The sequence below is a fragment of the Lutjanus erythropterus genome, chromosome 20, assembly GCF_056507025.1.
Source record: "Lutjanus erythropterus isolate fLutEry1 chromosome 20, fLutEry1.hap2, whole genome shotgun sequence".
Lineage (NCBI taxonomy): Eukaryota > Metazoa > Chordata > Actinopteri > Lutjaniformes > Lutjanidae > Lutjanus > Lutjanus erythropterus.
This window is the reverse complement of record NC_139336.1, coordinates 32,628,602-32,656,058: the sequence shown is the minus strand read 5'-3', so window position 1 is coordinate 32,656,058 and position 27,457 is coordinate 32,628,602. Positions and strand designations below refer to the sequence as shown.

General features: G+C 37.6%; 1 protein-coding gene across 2 annotated transcripts; it reads right to left on the bottom strand.

Moving 5' to 3' along the window:
* Positions 1-470: 470 nt before the first annotated feature.
* On the bottom strand, positions 471-27,457 carry scarb1 (scavenger receptor class B, member 1). 2 transcript variants are annotated; one of them, XM_084745502.1, is made up of 12 exons: positions 24,431-24,756; positions 21,090-21,250; positions 18,551-18,692; positions 18,237-18,440; positions 17,518-17,613; positions 17,309-17,424; positions 17,050-17,216; positions 15,456-15,574; positions 8,752-8,825; positions 8,533-8,584; positions 5,595-5,741; positions 471-1,177 (listed from the first exon to the last, which is right to left on the bottom strand). In XM_084745502.1, exons 1-12 carry the CDS (start codon positions 24,548-24,550, stop codon positions 1,088-1,090), a joined length of 1,488 nt encoding a protein of 495 aa, XP_084601628.1. In that variant the 5' UTR covers positions 24,551-24,756; the 3' UTR covers positions 471-1,087. The 2 variants fall into 2 exon arrangements, with proteins under 2 accessions (XP_084601628.1, XP_084601627.1); XM_084745501.1 differs by lacking the exons at positions 471-1,177; positions 5,595-5,741; positions 24,431-24,756 and adding an exon at positions 27,221-27,457 and having other exon boundaries at positions 8,488-8,584.

The window sequence follows — 27,457 nt, the reverse complement described above, 5'->3', positions numbered from 1 at the left end:
ATATCAGTTGAAGTGTACACTTTATTTAGAATATTTTCACTGCTTTATGGCAAACGCCATCTGAGCCAAATACCACCTTCTCTTGCTTAACCAGACTCCATTGGCAAAATCAGTGATTTTATTTCACAGAACACGGGAGTTGCTGGTCTACCGCTGCCGCCATCAGTTAGTGTTTTCAAGGGCTATTTATGACTGAGCGATGTCACACAATAACATCAACAGATCGAGGCGGTGGTAGACCAGCAACATCCATTTTCTGCAAGGTAAAATTGCTGATTTTGTCAACGGAGTTTGGTTGGTTTGCAGAGTGATATTTGTTTTATGCAACGGCGTGTTTCTGTCAAAAAGTCTGTCTGAGGTTAAGTGGTGAAAATATTCTAAATATAGCGAACACTTCAACTGATATAGATTTTTTTAGGTTTCTAAAAATTAATTTTGTTGCCAACCTTGTCCACAGCTTTACATTGCTTAGCTGCCTACATCAGCACTCCTGCTGCTTCTCCAAACTGTGGGCGTGTCGACCACCGTCTCCTGTAGGTAGCACCTCATACAACCACACTTCAAATAACCCAAACTATCCCTTTAAGTTCCCTTGTTGTTGATACAGAAACATTTCTCTAAAATTGCAGTAAAAATAGCACAGTAACTGTCTACTGCTGCTCCTGATGAGATGATAAACTGTGTTGAATGATCATTGAACACTGAGCAGAGCAAAATGAACGCATGTTCAAAGCTGTCATGTAACTGACTGGAAATAGTGTTTTTTTTGTTGTTGTTGTTGCTGTTAGTTCTTTGTACAAAAAGCGGTTTTGAGCGTCTTCAGTCGCTCTGAGATGAAACAGTCTCCACCCCGACAGCCTCAACATAAACACATTTAACAAAGTGAACACGAGTCTTTGGCTGAGAGTTTCATAAACTTACAGTACAGTAAAAAGTGGTTCAAAATACGCTGAGCAGAGCACCTTCGTGTGACAGTGTTTGTTTTTTTCAGTTCAACGTGCTGGAATGATGTCGGCCATCAGTGCGTCCACAACACCAGCTGCGTGTGTGTTTACGTGTGTGTGTGTTCATGTTGTGTGTGTGTGTGTCAGTCTGTGTCATCTTGTAGGAGAGGGTCGTTCTCTTCAGTCGAAGTGCTTCCATCTGGTGTGGATCCACCACCTTCACATTTACTTCTCTGTGTCAGGAGCAGAAGAAAGAGGCTGTTATGACGTGTTCAGAAGATTAAAGAAAGACAGACAGATGAATATGATTCAAAATACCACACGGAACAAATCTGTCATCAAGCCTCAGTGCAGCTGAACACAGACTTTCAAACTTTTAAAAAATAGACATAATCATCCATCAGGCATGGAGGCAGTTTGCAGCTTATTCCCCCCTCAAACAAAACATTTTTTAGTTCATATTGTGGGATGTTAACACCTGATCCAGATTTCTGATCATCCTTGATGGCACAGAACAGAATCACGACACACACGTGCAGACAGACAATCAGAAATCTGGATACTGTTATCAACATGTAAACAGGAACATGAACAACCCAAACATGATAATAAAAAAAAAAAAGAGCAAGACTCAAAAATGTCTGTTTTTATTAAAGACAAAACACAACTTGCATAATTGTTATTCTGGTAACATTCTGCCTGCAAACAATCATACGACGATGTTGACCAACTGTAGGCCATGGTTGTATTCATGTTTGGTAAACAAAGTCGTGAAAAAAATATCCTAAACTTGAGTAAAGAGTTTATTAAAGCACATTTCTGCCAATATGAGAAAAAGTAACTAAGCCATTATATTATGAGATAATAAGCCATTATTTTGAGATAACAAGTCATTGTTATGAGATAATAGGTCATTATTTTGAGATATTAACTCAAGAAGGTTCCTCATCATATCTTCATCACACTGACAGAAATGGGCTTCCATACAAACCTGCACTTTAACCTGTAGGAACACAACAAATTCAACCTAATTTGGAACATACTGCAACTTTGTCTGTGACCTGACAATAAATATTAAATATGCAAATATTGTTTAAAGTCTTAAAGTTATGAGTGAAAAGACAAAACTATGTAAACTCTTTTGGGATTTTTTAAAAAAGTTAAAAAAAACAAAAACAAAAACAGAAGTAACGCCATAAACTACTGTTCAAATCACAGTGAATAAATGACCGCTGTGGTGAGAAAACAGAAGTGAAAGCAGCCTATGATGTAAAAATTTCCTCATCTACATTTTCATGACGCGTAAATAAAAGTGGGGAAAATAACTTTTGTAAGCATTTATAAAAAAAAAAAATCTAATTCATCTCTGAAGCTTAAACACAGGTGAACAATAAGAGTGAGAACATTTCTACATGTGTATGGTTTTGTGTGCACACCCACCTGAATTATTCATGAGACATTTCTCCTTTGTCTCAGGGTCATGTGAACCTTTTATCTGCATTTTATCAGAGGCCTAAAAGATGACCAGATCGTCTTACACGTCAGCCAATCAGAGCATACAACAAAAACGATCAGCTGCTGGTTTAATTCAAGGTGTTAGCAGCAGCATCAGGCTTTAGTTGTTTTTAGATCGGAGATATTCATGCAAGTTCATGCAAGGAGCTGCTTCCTGGTGGCGATCGATTCGAACATGCAGTTAATTAAGGACGTGCGATTGGTTAATTCTTTTCAACATCATCTTATACGTTCAAATGTGAAGGCATTCGGTTTGTTTGCCTCCACGGCACTTTTAATGGACTCATCATCAGGCAATAGAACTTAATGAAAGAGGAAAGATAAGAAAAGGTGAAAGTGACCAACAGATACTGATGATAAAGATCAAACAACATAATGAAGGGAGTTTCTTCTCCCCGTTTCACCAAAACACAAGAGCAATTAGTTAGTCATTACATACATTATCCCTAAGGAGGCGTGTCTAGCTTTTTTTTTTACTGACATGTAGCAGCACGCCTGTTCTCACATATGACCAAAATTCAACTGCAGTTGGACTTTGAGTCGACGTGACCATGAGGCGTTTTTTAAGAAAACTGTTAACATGTTGATAAGGCTGCTCTGTCTGTTTGGGAAAGAGCCTGAATGAAACTGGATTTTCGGGGCTGATTCTGACAATGACATTAGGGAGTAAAAAAAAATTCTGATAAATATATGGTAGGGCTGCAACTAATTATTAGATTGATTGTGGATTGATCTGTTGATTATTTTATTGATTAATCGGGAAGCTGTTTGGTCTAGAAAACGGAGAAAATGTTTGCCCACAACTCAAAAATATTCAGTTTACTGTCATAAAGGAGTAAAGAAACCAGAAAAATATTCACATTTAAGAAGCTGGAATCAGAGAATTTACCTTAAAAAATGTAATTAATTAATTAATCAATTAGCAAAGGAGTCGATTAATCATCACAGTTCTAATATACTGGACAATATTGTTATGTCTCTAAAGGACATTTAATATTCACATCTGAAAAGCTGAAACCAGAGTATTTTTTAGCAGCTTTGCCTTAAAAAAGAAAGACTTCAACAAATAATTCATTTTCAAAAAAGCTGCCAATATTCTGTCAATAAAAAAGGCCTAATACACTGTGCTGAAGATGGAAACGAGTCTCTAATTCTGTCTGATAGAAATGTCATAAAAGCTCTGCACCCTGCTGTCACAGCTGCTGCTGCAGGAGAAACAGCTGGAAAAGTTTTATATTTATGATTTATGTCAAGTGAAATCAGACCCAGAGGTGGATGGGAACTCCTACAATTTAGAAGAAAGAATATTTTTTCTGCACTGATTAGTCACCAATAAAAAAGAAAATCAAGTCAAAAATCCATGCAGATTGGCGCAGGTCCACATCGAATAAATATCAGAATTTGGAACCATAATTTGGATTTTGGATGATTGAAACCAGATTGCTTTGAAACACAACAGTTTTACAAACCCCAAGGTTCTCCACCACTGTGGGGGTTATTGGAGCGCGTGCACAAGACCTCTGCAAACACAACAAAATGTCAAAACCACTTTATACCATTATGATAAAACCTGCCAGCGTTTCACCGAAATCTCAGCAAACGGTTCACCTCTGTCTGCTTTACAGACTGCTGACTATCTGCTGCTGATATATCGGACCATAAAAACATTACAGCTGTGTTGTGATAGTGAGATGTCAACAGAACACTCATTAACTTAAACTGGTTTTATCACATCAGGTGTAATGTGTTTCACAACACATCATGTAACACACACACACACACACACACACACACACACACACACTAAGCTAACTGTCTCCTAGCTGTATGCTAAATATGATGCATATATGAGAGTTAGATAAGAAGATCGATACCAATCTGATGTCCGTGTGCTAAACGTGAAGCTAAAATTAGAAGGCAGTTAGCTTAGCTTAGCAGAATTGTATTGATCTTTTTGTCTAAATCTCCGCAACAAAAGCGCAAAAAACATGGATCTCCGAAATGTCAAACTATTCCTTTAAAATAATATAATAAAACTTAGGAAAGATTCAGTTTTCTCATTTAGGAGCCAATTTCTGCAAATTTTATGGAAAAAACATCCTGTGATTCATTATAAAGAAAAACTTTGAGTTACTTACCTCAAAATAATGACTTATTATTTCAAAATAATGAGAAACTTTTGAGATAAACCATTATTTTGAGAGACCAAGTCATTATTTTAATAAAGTTTCTCATTAAAATGACTACAGGATCTTTTTTTTTTCATCAAATTGGCAGAAATGGGCTGCCATCCTATGCATGTGCATCTGATAACACAATAAAATCACATTTTATAGGCTGTATAATACGTATGCAAGAGTCCAGAGGTTCAGTCATATGAGGTCAAACTTCTGCTGTCTTATTCACAACAACCAGAACGTTTCCAAACCAACTTTTACTCTCTTTATGCAGTCGGTCAAAGGGGGTTAAAAATTAGTCTGTAGACAGATTAAGTCAAGTGTTCAAGTGTTACATAAATACAGATCAGCAGAGGAGCAGAAGTGACTGTGTGGAGGAGCTCAAAGTTTTAAAAATCATTTGATCACAAATTCTAATGTATATCTGGTCATATTCTACATTTTTCTTTCTGTCAATAAGTCGGATGAAAAGACCGAAACCAACAATTAATCAATCTCTTATACACAAAACATGGATTTATCCGCCACTGAAAATAGTCCCCAGAATTACACAGTTTCCTTCAGTGTCTCCTTTATGAATGATTTTAAAATATTTTATAATAACTATCGTTAATAAATGGAAAACTGATACTAAACATGATTTATTATTACTAACTATAATAAAAGAAAATGTTTTAAAATTAATTCGATGCTGCACTAATATACCATGCAAAGTAACGATGCAGCCCAGCACACGTGTCATAATTTCTTTCATAAACATATTACAATAATGATTTACTGGAGATAAATTGTATAACATTTAACCTTGTTATCATTTAGAGCATCGTCACTGCAGCCTCTCCTGCTCCTCTTCCCATCAGTCAGTGGGAGAACATGCGTTAATGTGCAACTTGCCGCATGCAGTTAAAAAAAGACAACGCCGACACGCGCCGGCCTGCATGCTGAGTGGCAGCCTTACCTTCACTCTGCGATGCACCACGATGGCGATTATTATCGTTGCCAGGCCGAGAGCGATGAAGCCGTACTGCATAAACTCCATGACGGCGGGAAGGACGACCAAGTTTGTGTGGAACGTAGAGAGGATGGGGCCGTCAATGTAGCCGCTCTGAGGAGGGGGGGAAAAACGGCAAAAAAACCAAAATATTATGGTGAATTACAGGATTTTTATTAAAATTTAAATTACAGTTTCAATGTACATATAAAGCCTGACCACTATAAAATTTGTGAGACCAATAAAGACATGAATTATATGAGGACACTAGAGACAAACTGACTTGATAACTCTTTACCTTTAAACAGAAAATGCTGTCTGTACATACAAAGTACAAATCACTAAATCACATGTTCTTATGAGTCGCCTCATGACACACGAGCCAACAGATCACTGAATGATACAACATCTGTCTGAGGCATTTCTCCATTCCAACATTTCAAGATGAGCAGCGTTACACAACTGACACTTGTGTCACGGATTTCAAATGTATGGCAACAGAGGAAAGAACTGGAATTAGAGCCAAGCAGTCGAGTTGCAGGTTGCATACAAGTCTGTACAGACTTATGTAACGTATGTACTGAAGAAGACGTTGAGGAATTTAATAAATAAAAGATATGAACTGTAGGGAAGTACAGCAATCACTTGAACCTCAGTCAGGCCAGACTACAACGCAACAAATTCTAAAACATGGACGCTTCACACACGTCTGCAGTCTGTCTGCAGCACAGAAGAGTCTGTGAAATACCGCCACAGTCTCCCCTTCTGTTCCTGAGTTACGGAGTCTGAATGACGTTGACCTTTGACCTTTTGTGTGCAAAATGTCCCCACATCATCATTTTATCCTATAAGACATTTGTGTGAAATTTCTGAGTTTTGTCTGAAAAGATTTTGAGACCACAGTGACCTTTGACCTCCAAAATCAAATCCAGTCATTCTCAAATAGGTGTCCATGTCTATAGATTATATTTTTTAAAATCTCATGATATAAAATATATTTTTCTTCACAGAAGGCTTAATATTCAACAAATAATATTTTAATTTTCAAATCTAAAGTAGCTTGTAGATAATGCTCTTATCTATCAATCTATCAGAGTTGTTTTGATGCATTTATTGGTCCATTTTATATTTTCTATCACTTATATTTTATCTATATTCTACGTTTTTATTGTGTATTATTTAAAAACATCAGAATGCACATTTTATCATATGTATGCATGCAGAGTGAAACACTTTCTTGAAGGGAATTCTGTGTTGACAAGGAGCAAATATTTTTGTCTAATGTCTTTATAACACATTTCTGTTCTGTTCTTCTTTTGCACACTTTAGTAGAAGAGTTAAGTCAAATTATTCCATAGGGACACACTTAACGGGGTCCCCTGTATGTTCTGTGTCTTGTAAGACCTCTGATTTCATCAGTTCATCTCTGGGTCACATTTGTGGCAGAAGTAATTAAATTTCCTTTCCAGGCACTGCTGAGGTGAAGTGACCACGTAAGACTTTGTTTTAATGAGAATTAGCTACAGTTTCTCAACGTAATTTGATATTAACAACTGTATTTTTTTTTTTACGCAACTATGATTAAGGTTGAGTGTTGAACACAGACCCTGCTGTGATGCTGTAATGGACTGTCATGTATTGCATAATTCAATTTGAGCAGATGTTTTCATTTTGCGCTCTCCGCAGGCCAAAATTAGGAGAACATTTTGTGCTTTGCAAACTCTGGCAACAGAAGTGCAGTGGAACAAAAGGGTGCATTCTTTTTTATTCGGGTATGACCTGAACAAAATAAAATAAAATTGAAAACAATGTGGTCACGTGTGAGTCCAGGGCATCAAAACTACTCAAATCTGGCACGTGTGCGATAAGAGGGGTCTCTGTAAACACTTAAAAGGAACAGTCTGGATTATTTGTAGTGAGGTTGTATGAGGTATTTAATTGATAGTTAGTATATTAGCCACAGGAGATGGCAGTTGGCGTATCCCCAGTTTGGAGAAGCAGGAGTATCAACGTGGAAGCAAAACGTGTTTAAAAAAATAAATATGTCAGTTTGAGAGTATGCTGTGTTTAGAATATTTTCACTAGTTTACCTTGCCATCAGACAAACCTTTCTGATTAGTGACCACTGATAAATAAGCCAAATATTGCCCTCTCCAAATCAACCAAACTCCATTGGCAAAATTAGTAATTTTACCTTGCAGGGCACAGGAACTGCTCATCATCATGATGTGTTTGTTAGTTTCAAATATTACGTGACTTCAGAGAATCTAAACTATCCTTTTGAAACGCTGAAATCACACAATGACACGGACAAATCAAAAGATCAAGGCAGTGGTAGACGTGCAACTCCCGTGTTCTGTGAGTTAAATTACTGATTTCTTCTCTGGAGTTTGGTTGGTTTGGAGAGAGCCATATTCATCTTATATGGTGCTGACCCCGTCCACAGCAGTTCAATGCTTAGCTCCCATGCTTTGGAGCGTTGGGGGCATGTCAACCGCCATCTACTGGTGTTATCTATTTATTATTGTTGTTTTTTATTTTATTTTTATTCCTTTGTGGAAACTACATACTGTCATGCAAGGAAAGGTAGGATGAGGAGGAGGGTCTGGGATTATAAAAGGACATGAGTCTAACACTGAATCACTTTCTTGCAAAATGTTGCTGACAACAAACAAATACCAATCGTGATATTTATGTTGGTTTTTTTGAGCTTCTCTGAACTGGTCAAATGTTCAGTAAAACTGGTCGAGACACACAGAGGCATCACCTCCGCTGCCACAACTTCATCTGAGGGGAAACACTGATGGATAAGTACCTCCTACCACCCTAGACTGAATAATCCAAACTATCCATTTAAATACTTTCATTTGCTGAGTTATATTTTAAAAAATGGGCAGAGACTTACCTCCTCAAACCAGATCATTGGCATCACCACCTCGGAAATTCTGCCAGTTTCTCTGCAAGGACAAAGACACTCAACTTCAGACTCCAAGGCTGCATCATGAACGTTGGGGAAAGCAGGAAATATGTGAGAGACTTTCATATCGAACAATGAATAGATATAAAACACAATACATGACAAGTGTTAATGGCTCGATGGGAGCTTTGGGAATAACTTCCTTACGTAATTCCTGTCACTGTCTTCATGTAGAGGTTGAGCTGCAGGCGGATGGACACGTTCAGTGGGACACCTGTTTGCTGGAAAAAAAGAACATAAAAAAGAATCTCACATGGGGAATAAAAAGGGTTTCACTGTCCACTTTTTAAATTAGGTTAGGAACATTTAATTGTCTGACCAACTATTAAAAAACATGTTCCCATGTAACCAAATAGAGTAAACAAAAGAAGGAAATCCTTATGAGCGTGTGAATCTTTTGGGGGCCATCTTAAGATGATATAAGACTATTAACACAGTTTTAGCAGCAAATAATCCACCCAAGGACTTAACTATTCAATTTGCATGGCAGAAAATTGAACAAGTGAGATGTAACAGTGAAAACAATATGCTTGTATGACTTTGTCTTGAGTTATAGCTGCAAAAGGACCTTCAGGCTTTGAATTATTTAATTGTGAACAGTGAGAATCACTGCATACATTATTATAACTTGAACTTCTTTTACTTAAAAGGGATAGTTTGTTTTTTTTGAAGTGAGGTTGTATGAGATACTTATCTATAGTCAGTATATTACCTACAGTAGATGGTGGTCAGCACATCCACACTTTGGAATAGAATATTTTCATTGCTTTACCTTGCCATCTGACAGCCTTTTCTGATGGGAAACCACAGTTTTATAGGCCAACTATCCCTGTCTCTTAACCAACCAAACTCCATTTGAGAAATCAGCAATTTTACCTCACGGAACACAGGACCTGCTGGTCTACCGCTGCCGCCATCTGTTAGTTTATTTGTGTTATTGTGTGATTTTTGTGAATCCAAACTAATGTTTTAAGACACAAAAGTCACACAATAACACAAACAAACTAAGTGATTGAGGCAGCAGTAGATCAGCAATACTCGTGTTGTGTGAGGTAAAATTAGTAATTTTGCCAATGGAGTTTGGTGGCTTTGGAATGAGCGATATTTGGCTCATTTAACAGTGGTTTCTCATCAGAAAAGGTTGTCTGACAGCAAGGTAAAGTGGTGAAAATATTCTAAATATACCATACACTTCAATAGATTGATTTTTCAGGCGTCTAAAATATATTCTGCTGCTGACCCCGTCCACGGCAGTACATTGGTTACACCAGTACCAGTGACTAGCGATAAGCACTGCATACAACCCCACTTGAAATAATCCAAACTATCCCTTTAATCAGAGCCAGCCTGCAGAGAAAACAATTCAGACAAGCAGGCAGAAAAAAAAAAACAAAGCAAATCTACAGTTTTGTGGAACCAACAGAGTTTGGCTGCTTCAAATTCAAGTTTGCCAAAAGCCACCACAGAGTGTGTCTTCATAACAGGCACTGACACTTATTGCAGAAAATAAACAACCACCATCCATTTTTCCCCCAAGTATGTTTTTTTCTCTGGCAGAACAAATTCTCCAGTCAGCCCAGTCCAGACATTAAGCTTGGACCCAGTGGACTTAAGTCATTAATTCTGTACCAGGGTCTGTTTTCTGTACTTTGGACTTAATTAAATTGTCTCCTGACAACCAAAATACTTGTTTCAGCAACGAATCTACCAATCTTTGTGACTCTTTGCTATCATTATAAAGCCTTAAGAATTTAAAAAGTTATTCTGTTATCTTCTCTTGCATTTTGAATGACTGTAAATCATAAATGAACAATAAAGGTGTTTTGCACAAATAGCATGGACACATAACTGTGCTCTTGCAGCCCTTTCATGTCGTGATGTGTCCTCGAACATCTGGCCTTTCACTTACACAAATACCGGACACTTTGATGTTTTGTAACATCTAACACGTGAAAGCCGGAAATCAAGCATTCACTACTTGACCCTGCAGGAAATTAAATGCCCCCAAGCCCCAGACAACATTTTCTTCACCGGTTACTACATGAAACACTACAGTTTGTACTTCACACCACAGTAAACATGGCAAAAAGATGTACAAAAACAGCAATAAAGTTATTTTTATCTACCAAGTTGGCAAGCGTCACCTCCGCAATATGATCTGAACTTGAGATAAGATTACCTTTTATTGATGCAGGGGGACATGTAAGATGGACATAAAGCCCTGAAAGTATTTTAATAACCTGAAAGTATTTCTAAAGCAAGCGACGGGCAACTTTTAAGACCCTTTTAGTGTCTTTGTTTAAAGGCATCATTTCCTAAAAAGAATGAGCATAAAAACTTTTTTGCAAAGTGATTTTTGTCAAACTTTGCTGTTTCCAACAACCTTTTCTTTTACAATAGTTCATGAGATGTGCATAAAAATATGTAGGAGGAAACACGGCTGCTGCACGAGCATCCTTGATCATTTATAAACGGGCGATGTGTCTTTATTGTTTGTGCAATATCTGGATGCATAAACCTGACAACTGAGTAAATACACCAGACCAAACCCTGAACCGCTGGCAAGTCACCACTGGAGTTCTGGAAGAAACAACCACATAAATCCCACTGGAACGCCAACCGTCACGTGTTGCTCCACCAAACAGACGCCATCCAGCACCTTCCAGTTTCATGCATGTTAAATAGGTACTGTTCACGTGTTATTTCATCAATCCCTATCCCCCCTTCAAAGCCTTTTTTCTGCCCAGTGACCACCACTGCCACTGCCTTCATTATCTATTTAAAACCAGTCAAGGTTGTAGAGTTTGATTTGAACCAGCTGTAAAGAATCAACGGAAAATGTCCCCCGTCCCAAGCTGAAGAAGTGTCATAAATTTCACAGTACTATAAAGTGATCGCAGTGCTGTAACGTTGGCGCAGATGTTTTAAATTTTGCCTAAACTCTTGATAGTGTCCGTTGTTGGTATGACGGGCTGAACGAAGCAGTGCAGGGAAACGGCAGAGAAAAATGTGCATGCAAACATACATAAAGATTCTCACGTTTCACCCGCTTCATTCTGTGAAGGATTTTAGCTCAATAACCAGATTTCAGAGCTCACTTCTCGACATATTGCTTTGATAAAAACTTAATACGGGCTGCAGTCAGGGGGATAAAGACAGAGGACAAACTGTGCAAGTCGTCTGGACTCACTGCTGCTTTTTTTTTTAAATGGTAAAACACACCCCTCTGGTGATTACTGAGTTAATGTCTGCAACAACCTGGTCTGGTTTTGTTCTTGTTGTCATTGTTCATATCATCAGTGAAGACTGAACGGCATCTTCAAACAAGAAAACAACAAGCCGTTTGGTGGAAACGGATCCTGGTACATTTGCCAGGTTGGTGAAGATTGTTTTAGTCCCAGTCCCAAACAGGATTCTGGTGCAGTTTGTTTGTGGTGGGGATGACAACAAACCAAACACAGGACTTTACAAGAGCAGATATGTGATTTCAGCATGATTTCAACAGCTTAAATATGAACAAATCCATCTGCTGATGATGTATCTGACTCTGTGTGCTTTGTCAGTTCATTAAAAAGCATTTGACAGTGATCTCACAGTAATAATCCCTAAATCATCACTGTATCGATGCCTCTTTTTTAACATGTCAGTCATCATTCATAACGTGATTGACTTGCAGTCTAATAATGATTATAAGCCGTTTGTTTCTTCCTGAGCTATTTGTGCCACCAAAGAACAAAGATATGCACATCAGAAGTATTAAAGTGCTGCACAAACCTCTGCCCGAATTTTATTTCGCTATCTGAGTCCTGATGATGCAGGATGACAGTCGCCAAAAATCAATCAACGAGTTACCTGAACGTGAAGGTTTTTCTACAGGGGCTACGATTAAAGATGCACCGATTCCAACTCCCGATTTTTGTAAGGGTCTGACCTGCCAATTCTGATTTTGGCCGATTCCAATTTTCAGTCTGTCTAAGAACAATAATTGACAACATTCAGCCTTATTATATTATTATATTAATATTATGTACTAGAAGGAACACAGTTTTGTGGGATGTGATTTCACGTGATCTCGTGTGGAAGCAGATGTAAACAAACCGGAGACTGACGCGGTGCAACAGTTCGCTGCAGTAAAACTTTGCCGTAAGAAAAAAAACAGAAGCAGAAGTTAAATGAGTCTGGATGAGAAAAATGTCTGAGGAGATGCATCAACACAGGTTGTTTCTTCTTCAGTCAGAACAGGAGGTGAGATTTTTTAACTGTCAGTCTTCTTCATCTTTGTGTTCAGACTGACAAAACGAGACATTCTCAGACGTCACCCTGGACTCTGAGAAACTGGGATGGATATTTCTCACTATTTTCTGACATTTATAGACTTCGCAGCCCTAGATTTAAGCTGACAATTGACTTTATATTTATTGATAACCACTAATGAATCAAACAATGTGTACAGGGGCAAGTAAAATTCACTTTGGGCCAGTAGATTTTTGACCCACTTGCCCAAACAGGCAAGTGATTAAAAAAAAATTGAATTGGTTATCAAGAATCATGGAACTTTACTGGTAGACTACTGATCGGCTCTGGTATTTTGACAAGTCTCGTCTGTATAACTTCATGTTTACGCCGCTTGGTTTGTTTGTAAAAGGTCTGTGTGAGCAGGAAATGGACCAGAACTAAAATACAACAATGGTTTGGGCCAAATGAACCAAACCACAGGTGTAAAGGACCTTAAATGTGTTTTAAATCCCTCCACTTGGGAAATGATGAACTTGACACATGAGGAACCTCACCTGTTGTGCCAAGATGTCACTTTGCCATTTGAAATAGCTTAATAAAATGTCACACCAAGTGATTTTCTGTAATTATTAACCTGATATCAAGCTGAATTTCCTGGATTCAACTGGACGCTGTACTCTCATCTACTTGGAACCGGCGTACACGAGATGATAACACCGTTTTGTTATCAAAACCTTTTTATTGGGATCATAAAAAGTTTCTAACAGCCCTTAAAAGACAAGCAACTACAATTACAGTGAAATAGACCAATTTCCAATTACCTTATCACAGCTCGGGTTACAGCCAACTACACTGCCGACAGAGATTAAGACAGGCAGAGTTGCATAAGGAACGTGGAACGAGCTGAATCATGGCAGTGTTGCATCAAACTTATCTGCTTTTGTCGTCTACTGAGAAGAACAACGTAATTATCATCAGTGTACTTTAGTTTGTCACCGTACGGCAATAAAATCAGATGTCACGCAGTTCATTGTGTATTTCTCAGAAACTTTTCAAAGAAAAACAAACTTCAGATTTTCTGTGCATTGTTTACTTACACTGTCAGCAGCAGGTCTACACAAACAAATATAACGATAATGATTATCAGTTTGACTTCCTGATAATTGCAAGATTGCATAATGGTTATCAGCTCGTGTACAAAGAATCTGACCAGTGATGCTGAAAGGTTTTTATGTGAGCAAGTACCCAATAAAACATATCTGTGTTTTTTAACAAATTATTGTGTTTGGTGTGGGGCTGCATGCTATGGTTAAAAAAGTGATATTGCAATTATTTTGACTGATGTTATTAGTGGGTATGATCATTTTTGCATCACAATTCACTAAAAAAAAAAATTATAAAATGATCGATGATGTGATTTATTATATTTAGTATACTACTACTAGTATACTATGTGCTACTTTCGCTGCAACAAGACCAACAATGATGCTTCACCATCCACAGGACGCATAGTGTTGAACCCGTCGAAACAAACCAAATAAACCTTGGCAAGACAAGACAAGGCAGCATTTTTTTTCCTGAACAAGCAGTGAAAGGAAACGCTGCCAGAACTGGTTCCATCCTTGCAGAATTTTCAATCAGGATAAATAAAGATTCAACTTCTCCTCGTGTACAGCAGTGCAAAGCTACAGTGATTTCTAATTTAATGAATTTATGTGCAGGATTGTCATTTTCAAACCAACAGATAAACTGCAGAAAAGTAGGGTTTTTGATTCTGATTCATTAGTGTGTCACAAGTTACACACTAATCCTTTTAAAAATTCAAATAAAAAGCTGCAGTTTTAACTCATAACTGAGTCAGGTTGTGGGCTGTTCTTCTTCCTTCACAGGAGTTGAACTGCAGAGCAACAGAGGTGCACCAAAACAGAATGGATAACGAACAGCTTAGAGACAGAAAAAGATGGGGTTGGATTGGTACCAGTACAGACACAGATCAACATATGTTTAAGGACCCTCTATTGAGGCTTGTTTGAAAGATCTCATTCAAAAATTTAAGCCATTAAAGATTGAATCAGTTGGAGGTAAACTTCTAAAAGCAAAAACAAAGTTCAAAGTTGAAAAGAGGATGTGACCATTCACCCACTTGCGACCAGAGAGTCTTCTGACTGAGTTTGTCTTGATAAAAGATGCCCATGACCATGACACACAATGCAAAGTTTACATGTTCGTGATATGTTATCAGTCGACTTCTGCTCAAGATGACCACACTAAGTGTGCCTCAAGGACACGAACAACATCCCCATGAAAACAATCTGATGTCACCTGTTGGACTGTTTTACGTGGAGCTTTAAAGTAAAGTAACATTTGGCTTTTATAACCGTTGTGTCTAACATTAGTCAAAATATTCCAAAAATGCAGTCATTCAAGTGTTGCATGTTGTAATAGTTCCTCTTGTCTGAATACTTCTGTTTTCAGTGGAACTTTAACCAGCTCAGGTTAGACTGCGGTTTCAATCTGTTCGTAACATTGCTTCATGTGAGCGTGTGTGTGTGTGTGTGTGTGTGTGTGTGTGTGTGTGTGTGTGTGTGTGTGTGTGTGTGTGTGTGTGTGCTTACTGGGTGAATGTCTATGAAGAGGCCATGCTCTTCCTCAGTTGGACGAAGGCCCTGCACAAAGTCCAGCAGCACAGGATCAGCGTTAAAGAAGTGAGGATGAGAGATGAAGACTGGAGAGTCTGAAAAACAGACAAGAAACGGTACAAATTATTCATCTGGACAACAACAACAGTGCAAAAGTCTAAATAAAGAAGCATCTTGTGTTAGTTGGTGGAAATTCAAACCTTTTTCACCAGATGGACTGTTTTAAGGAATGCAGTTCAACATTTTAGGCAACTTGTACTTTAGTTAAGTATTTCCATGTTATACTTCTTCTCCACTGTACATAAGAGGTAATTATTCTATTCCACTGCATTTATTTGGTAGCTATGGTTACTTTGCAGATTGAGATTTTACATAAAGATATGATGAACTTTAGAAATCATGGTAACAATTAAAAACATTTTTATCACAGAAACACACTTACATGAACATAAAATATTTTAAAACTACACAACAGAGTATAAAATAGTTCAATAAAAGGATCATGATGCAAAGCAGAACCGGCAGGACACCAGTGTAATGTGTCTGGTACTACAGAGCACTGAAAATAGCAAAGATATGTGACTTTAAAGGGATAGTTTGGGATTTTCTGAAATAGGGTTGTATGAGGTACGAGTCTATGATATATTTAGAATATTTTTACTGCTTCACCTTGCTGTCAGACAGCCTTTTCTGACAGGAAACAGCCGTTATATGAGCCAAATATCGCTTTACTTTTTATTTCACTGTCAATTTGACATCAGATTGTTTTAATGGGGCTGCTGTCAGTGATCTTGAGGTCACATTGTGTGGTCATCTTGAGCAGAAGTGAATTGATTTCATACCACAGACTTGCAAACTTTGTACTGTGTCATGGTCTAGTGCAGGTTTGCATATATGTGTATTTATATATTTGGAAACTAGGTCAGAGGAATCACTGGTTGATGGTGGGTGAAGGGTCAGATGCTGACTTCAACTTCACCTTTTAACTTTATTTTACTTTTTGCAAGTTTACCTCCAACTTATGAAATCCTATGAATACATCTTTAATCATTTTAATACTTATATAAACACCTAAAAAAGGTCTATATTTTGAATATTTTCACTGCTTTATCTTGCTGTCAGACCGCCTTTTCTGAGGGGAAACTGCTGTTACATGAGTCAAGTATTGCTCTCACCAAAACGGCTAGACTCTTGTTGCAAAATCAGTAATTTTCCCTCGTAGAACACAGGAGTTGCTCGTCTACCGCTGCCTTGGGTCTGTTAGTTTGCTTGTGTTATTGTGTGACTTCGGTGTTTTGAAAGGTCAGTTTGGATTCACCGAAGTCACACAAAAACACGAACAAACTGACAGATCAAGGCAGCAGTAGACCGACAACTCCCGTGTTCTGTGAGGTAAAATTACAGATTTCACCTATGGAGCTTCCTGCACCAGTTCTGCTGCTTCTCCAAACTGGAGGCGTGCCGACCGCCATCTACTGCAGGTGATTCACTGACAGTGGACACATACCTCACACGAAACCACTTCAAATAGTCTGAACTATCCCTTTAAGATGTGTACACGTGTACTCACTGTGGCGGCAGCTGCTGACATTCAGCAGACCGGACTGTCTACAGGGGCAGAACCCTTCGTTGGGGGCGTAGTCCGTCCCATTGGCAAACAGGGTCTTGGGTGCAACATATCGAAACAGAGGGATGCCCTTCATCGTGCCCTCGCGTTGGTAAACGAGCTCCATAGATCTGAGGAAATAAAAACGCAGAGAAAGGCTTCGTAAGTGTGCCAAGACAACTGTGAGCAAGAAAGAACTGAGTGAGCGCGGAAGCGTTTGTACCTGCAGGCGTCGGGGCTGTAGAACGGTAAAGTGCTCTCTTTGGTCATGAATGGAGGCCACATCTGTCCAGCTGTTCCATTGATCATGTTGCACTGAGGAGTCCTCCAGTAGTTCAGCTGTTAACAGAGAGGAGAGTCAGACGGGAACGAAAGAAAAAAAAACAAAAACACCCGATCATCAAAAATCAACCAGTCACGTCGTCATCTCACCTCCGTCAGGCCGTTCCAGGAGTCGACTTGATGGACGTTCCTGATGTCGTCTTGTCCCGTGTGGATGGTGAACAGGCCAGTGTTGGAGTTGTTGAACTAAATAAAGACATGTTTTAAAGTATTTAAAGACACTCTGCTATGATTCATATTTTGTTATAAAGGTTTTCCTGCATATAAAGTAAAAGAAAAACTCTGTAAAGGGCCTCAGGGTTTTAACACATTTTCCATTTAACAATTCCAGATTTTTACAGACATCCAGATTTTTTTTTTTTTTTTGACATCTAGCTTTTTGCCAGTAGAGCAGCTCAGTGCGCACAAGCAGGCATGTTGATGACGCTGTGCGTTGTGCAGCTGCTCACCCGTGAAGCCACCGAGTTTCGTTTTCATACAGACCATCTGCCCATCAGTATCTGCCTTCACAAGTCTAACATTTTGTTGAGCTTAAGTTTTAACACCTCAGGACAAAGTTCAGAGCGCACATATGAAAACAAATCTGGATTTCGGACTAGGGAGCTGGCAGGGTTAAATCTGGGGCAACTAATGCGGACAATTCACACACCCAGCTCCTCGAGTTGCAGTGACATTTTTGGGTGGAAAGCATCTTTAAGTGCGCTTCATTGTGTGAAAATACTTCATCCTTCCAACACTAGTCTGTATATTGTCCTCTCTGGCATGGGGACCATAAAACTGGAGTGTAACAAACCATTTTAACTACTCACTTCAGCGAAGAGGCCAAACTTTCCTGATGAGGGCAGCATGCCGGGGGCATATTTATTGAGGAAATCAACCAGTCCGCTGTCATAACCCCACATCAGCTCCCCTACGGTCTTGGTCAGGAAGGGCCCCTCTTTGAATGTCTTGAAGGTGGCGCTGATCATTAAACGCACAGCCCAGGGCAGGTTTTCCATCATCACTGCTGCACCCTGAAAACACAAAGGGGAGTAAAGAGAAAAGAAAAACCATCAGAGGAGGGAAGGATTATGAGTGGATTAACTGAAGAATGTGTAATGACCAAAGGAACTTCATGTCTCACCAGCACCAACATGTTTGGAATCGTGACAACATCGGATTCGTTCCCTGCGGACATCGTCGGCTCAAAGAAGTATCTTCTGTATTCCTTGTAGGACACTGTGTAGTTGGGATGAAATGTGATGTTGTCTTTCTGGATACGTTTTCTGAAAAAAAGGCATAAAAATATATATATGAACTCACACCTATACTCTCCAATTTGTCAAGTCAAAATGTTATTTTTGTCTCCCTCAATTTTATAGCGTTGGATGGATTTTCTTACCAAGTACGGTGGCCCTGAGAGCTCAACACACTGCAGCTTAAAGGGATAGATGGGACTCTTTGTATGAGGTTTATCTTCTATAATGTTTTTATCATTTTATCAAGCCTGCAGACAGCATTTTCCCATGGGAAACCACAATTATATAAGCCAAATATCACTGTCTCCAACCCAACCAAACTCCTTTGACAAGAACATAAATTTTACCTCACAGAGCACAGAAGTTGCTGGTCTACCGCTGTCTCAATCTGCTGGTTTGTTTGTGTATGTACATAATGTTTTATTGTTTTTTTGAAACCTAGTATCCCCCTGCTTCTGAAACCAAACCTACGCCCTCGGGTTCAAGGTGTACTTTGTACACAGAATCCTACTAACATGATAAAGTGATAAAGAGGATGAAAGTAGATAAGACGGATGAAAGGAAGACGGACTAAACCATTTCACTCATGGCTGTCAAAGTATTAGCAGTCAGCGTGTAAAGTAGCAAAAAACTGTCCTGTTACGGTTCTTTGGTAAAAATCCGAACTCTGTTCTGATGGTTTGCAAGTAAAATTAAATGTTCTCCATTTTACATTTAGATTTTATTTAAACAAGTCGCTGATTGTCTGTGAATAAGGCTGCACAATTGATCGCAATATTATAGAAATCGCAATATAGCCAAGCGCAAAATCAGAATCACAGAATCAATCAACTGAATGACTAGAAAGCATTAATCCCAATTTTCACACTTGAACATTCAGGGTAAATCTAGTAAATGTAGCACTTCACTCACTTGCCCCGGCAAGTTGAGAAAAAAAGAATTAAAAAGAAAAAGAAACTATTTTGATAAATGATGAATAATTTAAGTAATGTGTCATGCAAAAATGTCAGAAAATGCTGTTTACAGGCTTTCAGAAATGCAGATTTCCTGCATTCCTACCTTTATTATCATATTAAACTGAATATCTTTGGGTTTTGGACCAACAAAGAAGACATGAGAGACAATACCTTGGGCCTGGAGAAATGGTGACATACGTACATAACGGTTTCAAATAACAGCAAAGACCGAACTTAATTGTCAGGTTTAATCTAAGACTACAACATCCAATAAATAAAACAATATCTACAAGGGCAAATTTTACTATTTTCTGAATTTTATAGATGTTGCAGCCCAAGACTAACATAACCATTAACCGCAGTTGTTCCTATTAGTTAATAACTGCTAATAAAATAATTTGCACAGGGCCGATAACAACTGGCGGCTGATCAATCTCTTATGCGTCGTAGTGTTTTAATCGTGCCTGAAAAGTTGAGCCTGTCGAGGCCCGATGGCAACAAAAATCTGTTTGTAACCGACCCGCACCAGACCCTCATTAGCATATTTCAGCCCAAACCCGATTACAGCCCGACATTTTTCTAAACAAGCTTCCCTCTGTGCACCAAACAGTAGGAGTTTTCAGTGACAAGGACAACACATGCAGGGAATGTGAATTTGCAATGACTAAATCGGGTCCCATCTGGTTTGGGCGCAGATCTCAAGCTCTAATGTCTAACAGCTTCTAAAAGTCTGAAACCAATAAAAGACACCAGGCACTTAAGAGCTGCTTTCATGGACTCTGTGTCTTGAACGTCAGAAATGAGCAAAGATACTCTGCAGCAGGGAGGTGAGCATCACTGCACAGAGCTACAAGTAAGCAAAAGTCAGAGTTGTGCAATCCAGTGTGCTCCTGCTAGAACTTTTTGTCCATCCAAAACACTCTGCAATTACCCCGAATCTAGGTCAACATATGTGGAGTGAACTATTTCAGAGTGAACAAGACAAAATGTACAGACTTCACACACCCCAAATCCCCCCTCAATGCACATATGGAGCGTTATGTAACAATGTTTTGAAGACATCTCACTAGGTCAGTGGAAAAAAGTTCAGTTTCATGCATGCACTATAGAATGACCCACATACCATGTCTACAGCACATACTGTTCCCAAATTGGGCCAATCAGACATCATGTACTTCACCAAATCAGAGGTTAATGACCTGTCTGGACTGGAGATTAATGAGATACGATAAAAAACGAAGACAAAGTCTGCGTTTGGTCCAAAATATCTTAAATTTAGAAAAGTAGCGGCCGTATTTCACAAAGAGAGAGATCAAACCCAAACCAACGTCCCCTGAATGCATCTAGCAACACATTTACAGGTTGCAGGACAAAGTGTACTGATAGGCAAATGCAATAAAGTTAAAAACTGCATGTCTGAGTTACGGTTCAGCGTACGTTCTGAGGGAGGTTGATTTAAACTGCGTACCTGTACACATAAGGTCCTTTCTGCTCCACCATGGGCTTCTCTCCCTTCAGGATCTCCTTCGGGTTGAGGACGTTGAAGAAGTAGACGGACATGTAGAAGGGCACCGGGACGTCCTTCCACATGGTGTAGGACATCTCATTCTTCGGGTCGATCACCGTGTTCTGAAACGAGAGGAAGAAAATAATCATTGATTAATCTTTCATTTGTTGTCTTAATTAATTTTTCTTTCATAAGATGCTAAAAAAAAATAGTGCAAAATGCTCATTGAAAAATCTCTAATTGCTTAGTTTGCCACACCAACAGTCCAAAATCCAAAAGGTATTCAGTGTATAATGTCACATCAATGTCACTCAAAATTTGGCAAAACCAGACAACATTCACTGACTGTGACAACTGTGTGCAAGTTGTTGATTAGAAAAATAATTAAAAAAAAAACATTTATTTTGTGTGCCTAGGACTTTTTCTTTTTGCTGAGGTATCAAACGAGGTATCAAGTATTGTGTTTGTTTTGTTTTTTTAATAACTGTATTATACTGAAGTTTAAAATTCTGGTATCGTAACAACTATAATAAGCGTCTCAACTCTGTGGGCGAATTTGAAGGTCAGTCAATAGACTTATTTCAGTTTTTGTGTAATTAAATTTACAAGAACACACATATATTTAAAAAAATAGACGTTCTGGTACCATTTTTTCCTACGTGATACTTGAACTTTGTGTATAAGATAAGATATAACTTTATTAATCTTGATGGAAATATGCATTGGCCAATACAGACTACCGATCTGATCTATGAGTCTATATCAGCATTGGTTGTCTGATATTTTTAAACAGAAGATAATTTCAGACGGTTTTTGTTTAGAATTATTTATACATATTAAAAATAACAGTTAAAGTTTACTGACCTGATGTCATTTTGGATTTTAGATGAAAAAATACTGGTATTGGCCCCAAAAATCCAGTAGTAATAGTTGCTTGCTGAGAAGTAGCAAGGACCCGTTTCAGGGTTTAAGATATCAGATCGGTGCATAAACTCATGTACTTGCTGATACTTTATCGAGCATTTGGACGTATTAGAAGCAGTTCCAATACTGGTATCGATATCAGAACAACCTGAACATAAAAACTTTTTTTTTGCACGTTCACAGCTAAAAGAGAGGCAGTATTTGACCTGTATTCCCATTATATCCTCATAAAAGTCCATAAGATTTGGTATAAACACTGTGCCCATGACATTTATTTCAATTTCCGGCATCATATCTGTTCCAAGTGGTATTTTTTCCCAAATGTGTATCTTTTTAGATACAAAAAAACAGGAGCATTAAAAGAGTTTAAGTACATTTGATCATTTCATTAATTATCTGGTTCTTTAGTTTGTAAAATGTTAGAAAATAGTGATAAATGAAGGTCACGATTCCCCAGAGCTCAGTTTAACACTAACTTATCAATGATCCAAAACTCTAAAATATTTAATTCACAGTGATATAAAAACCAGAAAATCTTCACATTTTTGCATATTTTCTGTTGATTGATAAGTTTTTTAGTTAGTCCAGTCTAGAAGTAGCTCTTTTTAATCTGACTGTCTATTTATCTCAGTAAAAGGTGAAGAATGTGGTCTGAATAACCCGTTTGTAACTGAGTGATGCCAGGTGAAATTTAAGAGAAGAACTGAAGGCGATTGTGTAATTTTCTGCCTTTCATTAAAGTGTAACCTCACCCACAGGTCTGGGCCCCAACTCCAACTACCGAATTATTTTGAAAAAATCCTTAAAAAAAAAAAAAAAAAAAGTGGGCTGAGGAGGGGAGCGGGTTGGTGAGAGGGGATTAGAGATTATATAACGTGATATCAGGACGGGGTTTCTCAATGAGGTGGTCCATCCAGCTCTAATAAGAGGGCGTTCACACTGTTATTTTAATTTAAAGTTCAGGACACTGATATGTCCCAGAGGTCAACTGACTCTTTATGTCATCTTTGGCCCTGCAAGGCTCAGGATGATTTAAAATGGTACATTGCTTAATTTTTTTTTAACATTTAACATTACAGAACTTTGACTTATTTTGTGTTTGTGAAGATATAACAGCAAACACGACAGAACACGTCACCGACCCGCCTCAAAAGATTAGATAAGATGTAAAAGAAAGGCTTTCTTGAAACAAAATGGTTAGATATTAATTTGATCTCTCTGAACTCTGTAGACAATTTCTAACTTGTTTTTTAAGGATTCAATATATTATATAATTCAATGTTTCTTCTTTGTTTTTAAGCTTTTTTTTGCATATTTTTAAAGGATTCAGATTTTCCATTTTCCTCTTTTTTGGATGGTTTTAAAGAATGTAAATATAATTTTTAATCTTTCATGAAAATTTTCAGTCTAATATATTTATCTTGTTTTCCCTTTCACCTAATTTTAGAGGACTCAATATGGGTTTTTTTTTTCTTTCAATTTTTGGCTAATTTCTTTTAAAGGTTTCAGCACATCTTTTTCTTTATTTTGCCAATTTTTAAAAGATTCAATACAATATATTTTTCTTTTTTCCCCATTTTGTCTATCTGATATATTTCTTTTTCCTTATTTCTTAAGGATTTTATCTAATATTTTTCTTGTTTTTGCTTTTACCTCATTTTAAAGGATTCATTTGTCCCCATTTTTGCCTGTTTTTAAAGCAATCAATACACTTTTTCTTTTTCCAGTTTTTTTTTATTTTTTCAATTTTTATTTTTCAATTTTCCATAATGTATTTCTCTTTTTTCCTGTTTTTAAAAGGTTCTCTCTAATCTATTTTTCTTTTCCCCTTTTCTTCACTATTTTTGAAGGTTTACATATAATGCATTTTTCTTTTCTGCCTATTTTAAAGGATTAGATATCAAATATTTTTCTTTACTGTCAACAAATACCAATAAAAACCTTCCATATCAAAATACCAAATCCATAACCTTAGTCTAATATATTCTGAGCCATAGACCTCTACTGCAGGAAACAATATATTCACATTTTTCTATCTTTAACATTATTCTTTACATTTCTTATTTCTCACAGTCGTGTTTTAGGATCATGCCTCGTTGTATTTCACTGCACATACAGCTTCCATATGTGATGAACAGTCGTTTAAATACGTTCAATAAACACTAACAAAAGTCCATTTAGGAAATTGTTAATTATTTCTAAAGTTCAGTTTGACTGCATGCACGCGCTTTTCTTTATCATTTATTGTTTTCGTCACGTGACCGTCTGAAGCCCTTTGAGACTTCGGCTGTGATTACGAGTTAAATGAACTTGACTCAGCACATTAAAACACGAGGATTAACTAACATGCTACATATGTGTGTCAGCGGGCTTCTTACCTTCACTATCTGGTCGTCGATGATTAAAGGTCCCACAAAGGTAAGAACCGTCCCGAAAAACACCGTCAGAGCACCTGCCACTATGAACCCGATGGCGACTTTGGCTTTATTAATTGCCATAGCTTGATATTGACAGCTGACACTTCACTGTTCGTACCTTGTTTTTGTCTAAAAAGCTGCAGCGTCACGGCTAAAGAGAGTTAGCTAACTGAAGCTAACTATAAATGACTACGACACGGTCTGAGCATTAAACCCTGCAGTTATAAGAGTTTACAGTCTGCAGCCCTGCCGGCGATTTATTGTCTCTGATCGATGTTGTTGACCTGCATCTATTGTCGCCGTACTTATAGTCTGCTGGACACGCCTCCGCCGCGCCGGGGATTCTGGGAGCTGTAGTTCCCGCGCGATGTACAGTCAAACAGATTTTGGCATGTTGACAGTTGGGGAGGACATTCAGGATGGAAACCAAGGATGTAATCCTGCCTTATGAAAACAAAAAATCAGATTTAAGATGGAATTTAAGATCCACTCTGAGTCGATTAAAATTATAACGAAGAAGAAATCTTTTTAAAGAAAGTAAATTTTATTGTCTGCCTCTTTTGTTACCTTATTTATAGGCTAGTTTATTTATTATTAGTTCTGTTTTGTTTCTCTTTCCATATGTTTTATTTTTCATAACACACTTACCTTTGCACTAATTTCATTTTGATGATTCTATATCCATTAAATATTCATTTATTGTAAATGATGAATTCTTCAATAAAGACTTACCATGACAAAAAACAAAAAACAAACCAAAAAAAAAAACCAAACTTCTATCTACTTAGGTAAAACAGCAGTACAATAATGTATAAATACTCTATTGTAAGTAAAACTTCTGCATTCAAATTCATTGGCTACTTCAGTAAATAAAAAAATAATTAAAGTAAAAGTACTCATTCTCATTCATTAGATTGATTCTATGCAGTGGTGGAAGTAACTAAGTACATTTACTCAAGTACAATTTTGAGGTACTTGTACTTTACTTGAGTATTTCCATTCTATGCTATGTTAGACTTCCACTCAATTATATCTCAGAATATTGTCTACTTTTTACTCCACTTTATTTGACATTTACTTAAACATATTATATACTTATATGATGCAGTACTATATTACTAATATTCCCAGTAGTATCTAAACTATATCTAAACTTGGCTCCACAGTGAAGAACTGCTTTAAAATACTTTACTTGTGACAAAAACTGAATCATTTAATGTTCCATAATATTATAACTTTTTGAACTGAGACATTTTGCATTACAAGTACTTACAATACTTTAAGTATATTTTGCAGGTCATATTTACTTAAGTAATATTTTTAATTCAGGAGGTTTACTTGTAATGGAGTACTTCTAGACTATGTGACATTATCAGATTGTTCGTACTGATGCATCAATGTCAGGGCGGCATTTTCCTGTTGGAGCTGCTCCACTTTTGGACCAGCGGTTCCCAACCTACGGGTCGGGCCCTTTCAAAGGGTCACCAGATAAATTTGAGGGGTCGTGAGATGATTGATGGGGCGAGAGAGAACTCTATCTCTATTTGAAAACAGTTATGTTTAAATCAAACCACGTGAGAAGTTCAGAGGTAAAAAATAAAGTACATTTTTTATGGTGGAAAGTAACTAAGTAACCATTTACTCAAATACTGGATTTAAGTGCATTTTTGAAGAAAACAACATTTAGTTTAAAGTGGTTGATTTGGCGCCTATACAGCAGATATTGGTGGTAAAACTTGAATATTTTCTTCAAGACTTTGTACTTCTACTGCTTTCATTAATGGAAATATCTCACATTTTGCCTGATACATACTTTTTAGATTAAAAAAATTACACATATGATCAGTTTAGAAAAATATAATGCAACATCAAAGTAGGCTGCTGTGTGCATGTAATGCATCATGATCCAAACACTATAGGGACCATTCTGCATGAGTACTTTTACTTTTCATACTTACTTGGGATTACTTTTTGGTACTTTTTCTGCTACTGCAGGATTAAAATACTTCTTCCACCACTTATGAAAGGAAACATACTTTTGAGATAGTTTGTTAATACTTTCTAATCACAATGGGCTCGACATTTTAAGATCAAAAGTGGCAGTAAAACATTAGTAAAGTATTACAGCTATTATGGTAAAAATAAAAGTACCTGGAAGCTAAAATGAATTTGATTGGTTAATCAGTCAGTTGGTTAGGAAAAAAAAATGTCCACCTCAAATTATTGAGGTACTTCAAGATAAACACGGGGAAAAAAACAGGAGAGAAACAAACAAACTCAGCATCGAATCTGCATCGAGCAGGAAAGACTTGTTCCTGGTTTCATCTCATTTTTAACGCTCGACAGTTATCAGATATGTCAACTGCTGCATGTGTGAAACAGATTATGTGCTACGAGTCACACATTAACAACAGTCAAGGCAGATTACATATGCAAATGAATGACACAGTCCGATGCAACCTGCAGCCGTCACAAGGAGACCTGCAGCGCACGTTAGTTTTTATTTTTTATTTTATCTTTAGACTGAGAGATGCGCGCATTCTGATAAAACATGCAACTAAAAGTCCGCTTGAATGCACACTTCTTTTGTGAAGACATTTGTTCAATGCAATAAACTCTGCGCAAAGAAAAAAGAAAATAATAAACTCCTTTATTGGTCAAAAACTGCAATTAAACAGAGAATATGCAGAATTCAGTGGTTATAATTTGACTTGCATGATCTGAAAGTATTCGAATTATGATATAGCCTACCTTTATTATTTGGTCCTTCATCACCTTCGGCCCCACAAACAGAAAAATTGCTCCAAAAAGCAGCATCAGAGCCCCTGCCACTATAAATACAATAGCTAGTTTGGCTTTATTGATGGCCATGGTGGCTAATAATGATCAGTGCTGCGTGAAAATATTGCTTCCAAGCCAATATGCTGAAATATGAGAGATAGTATTTTATGGTCCAGTGATGGAGGAGTGATGGATGGAGTGAGGGGA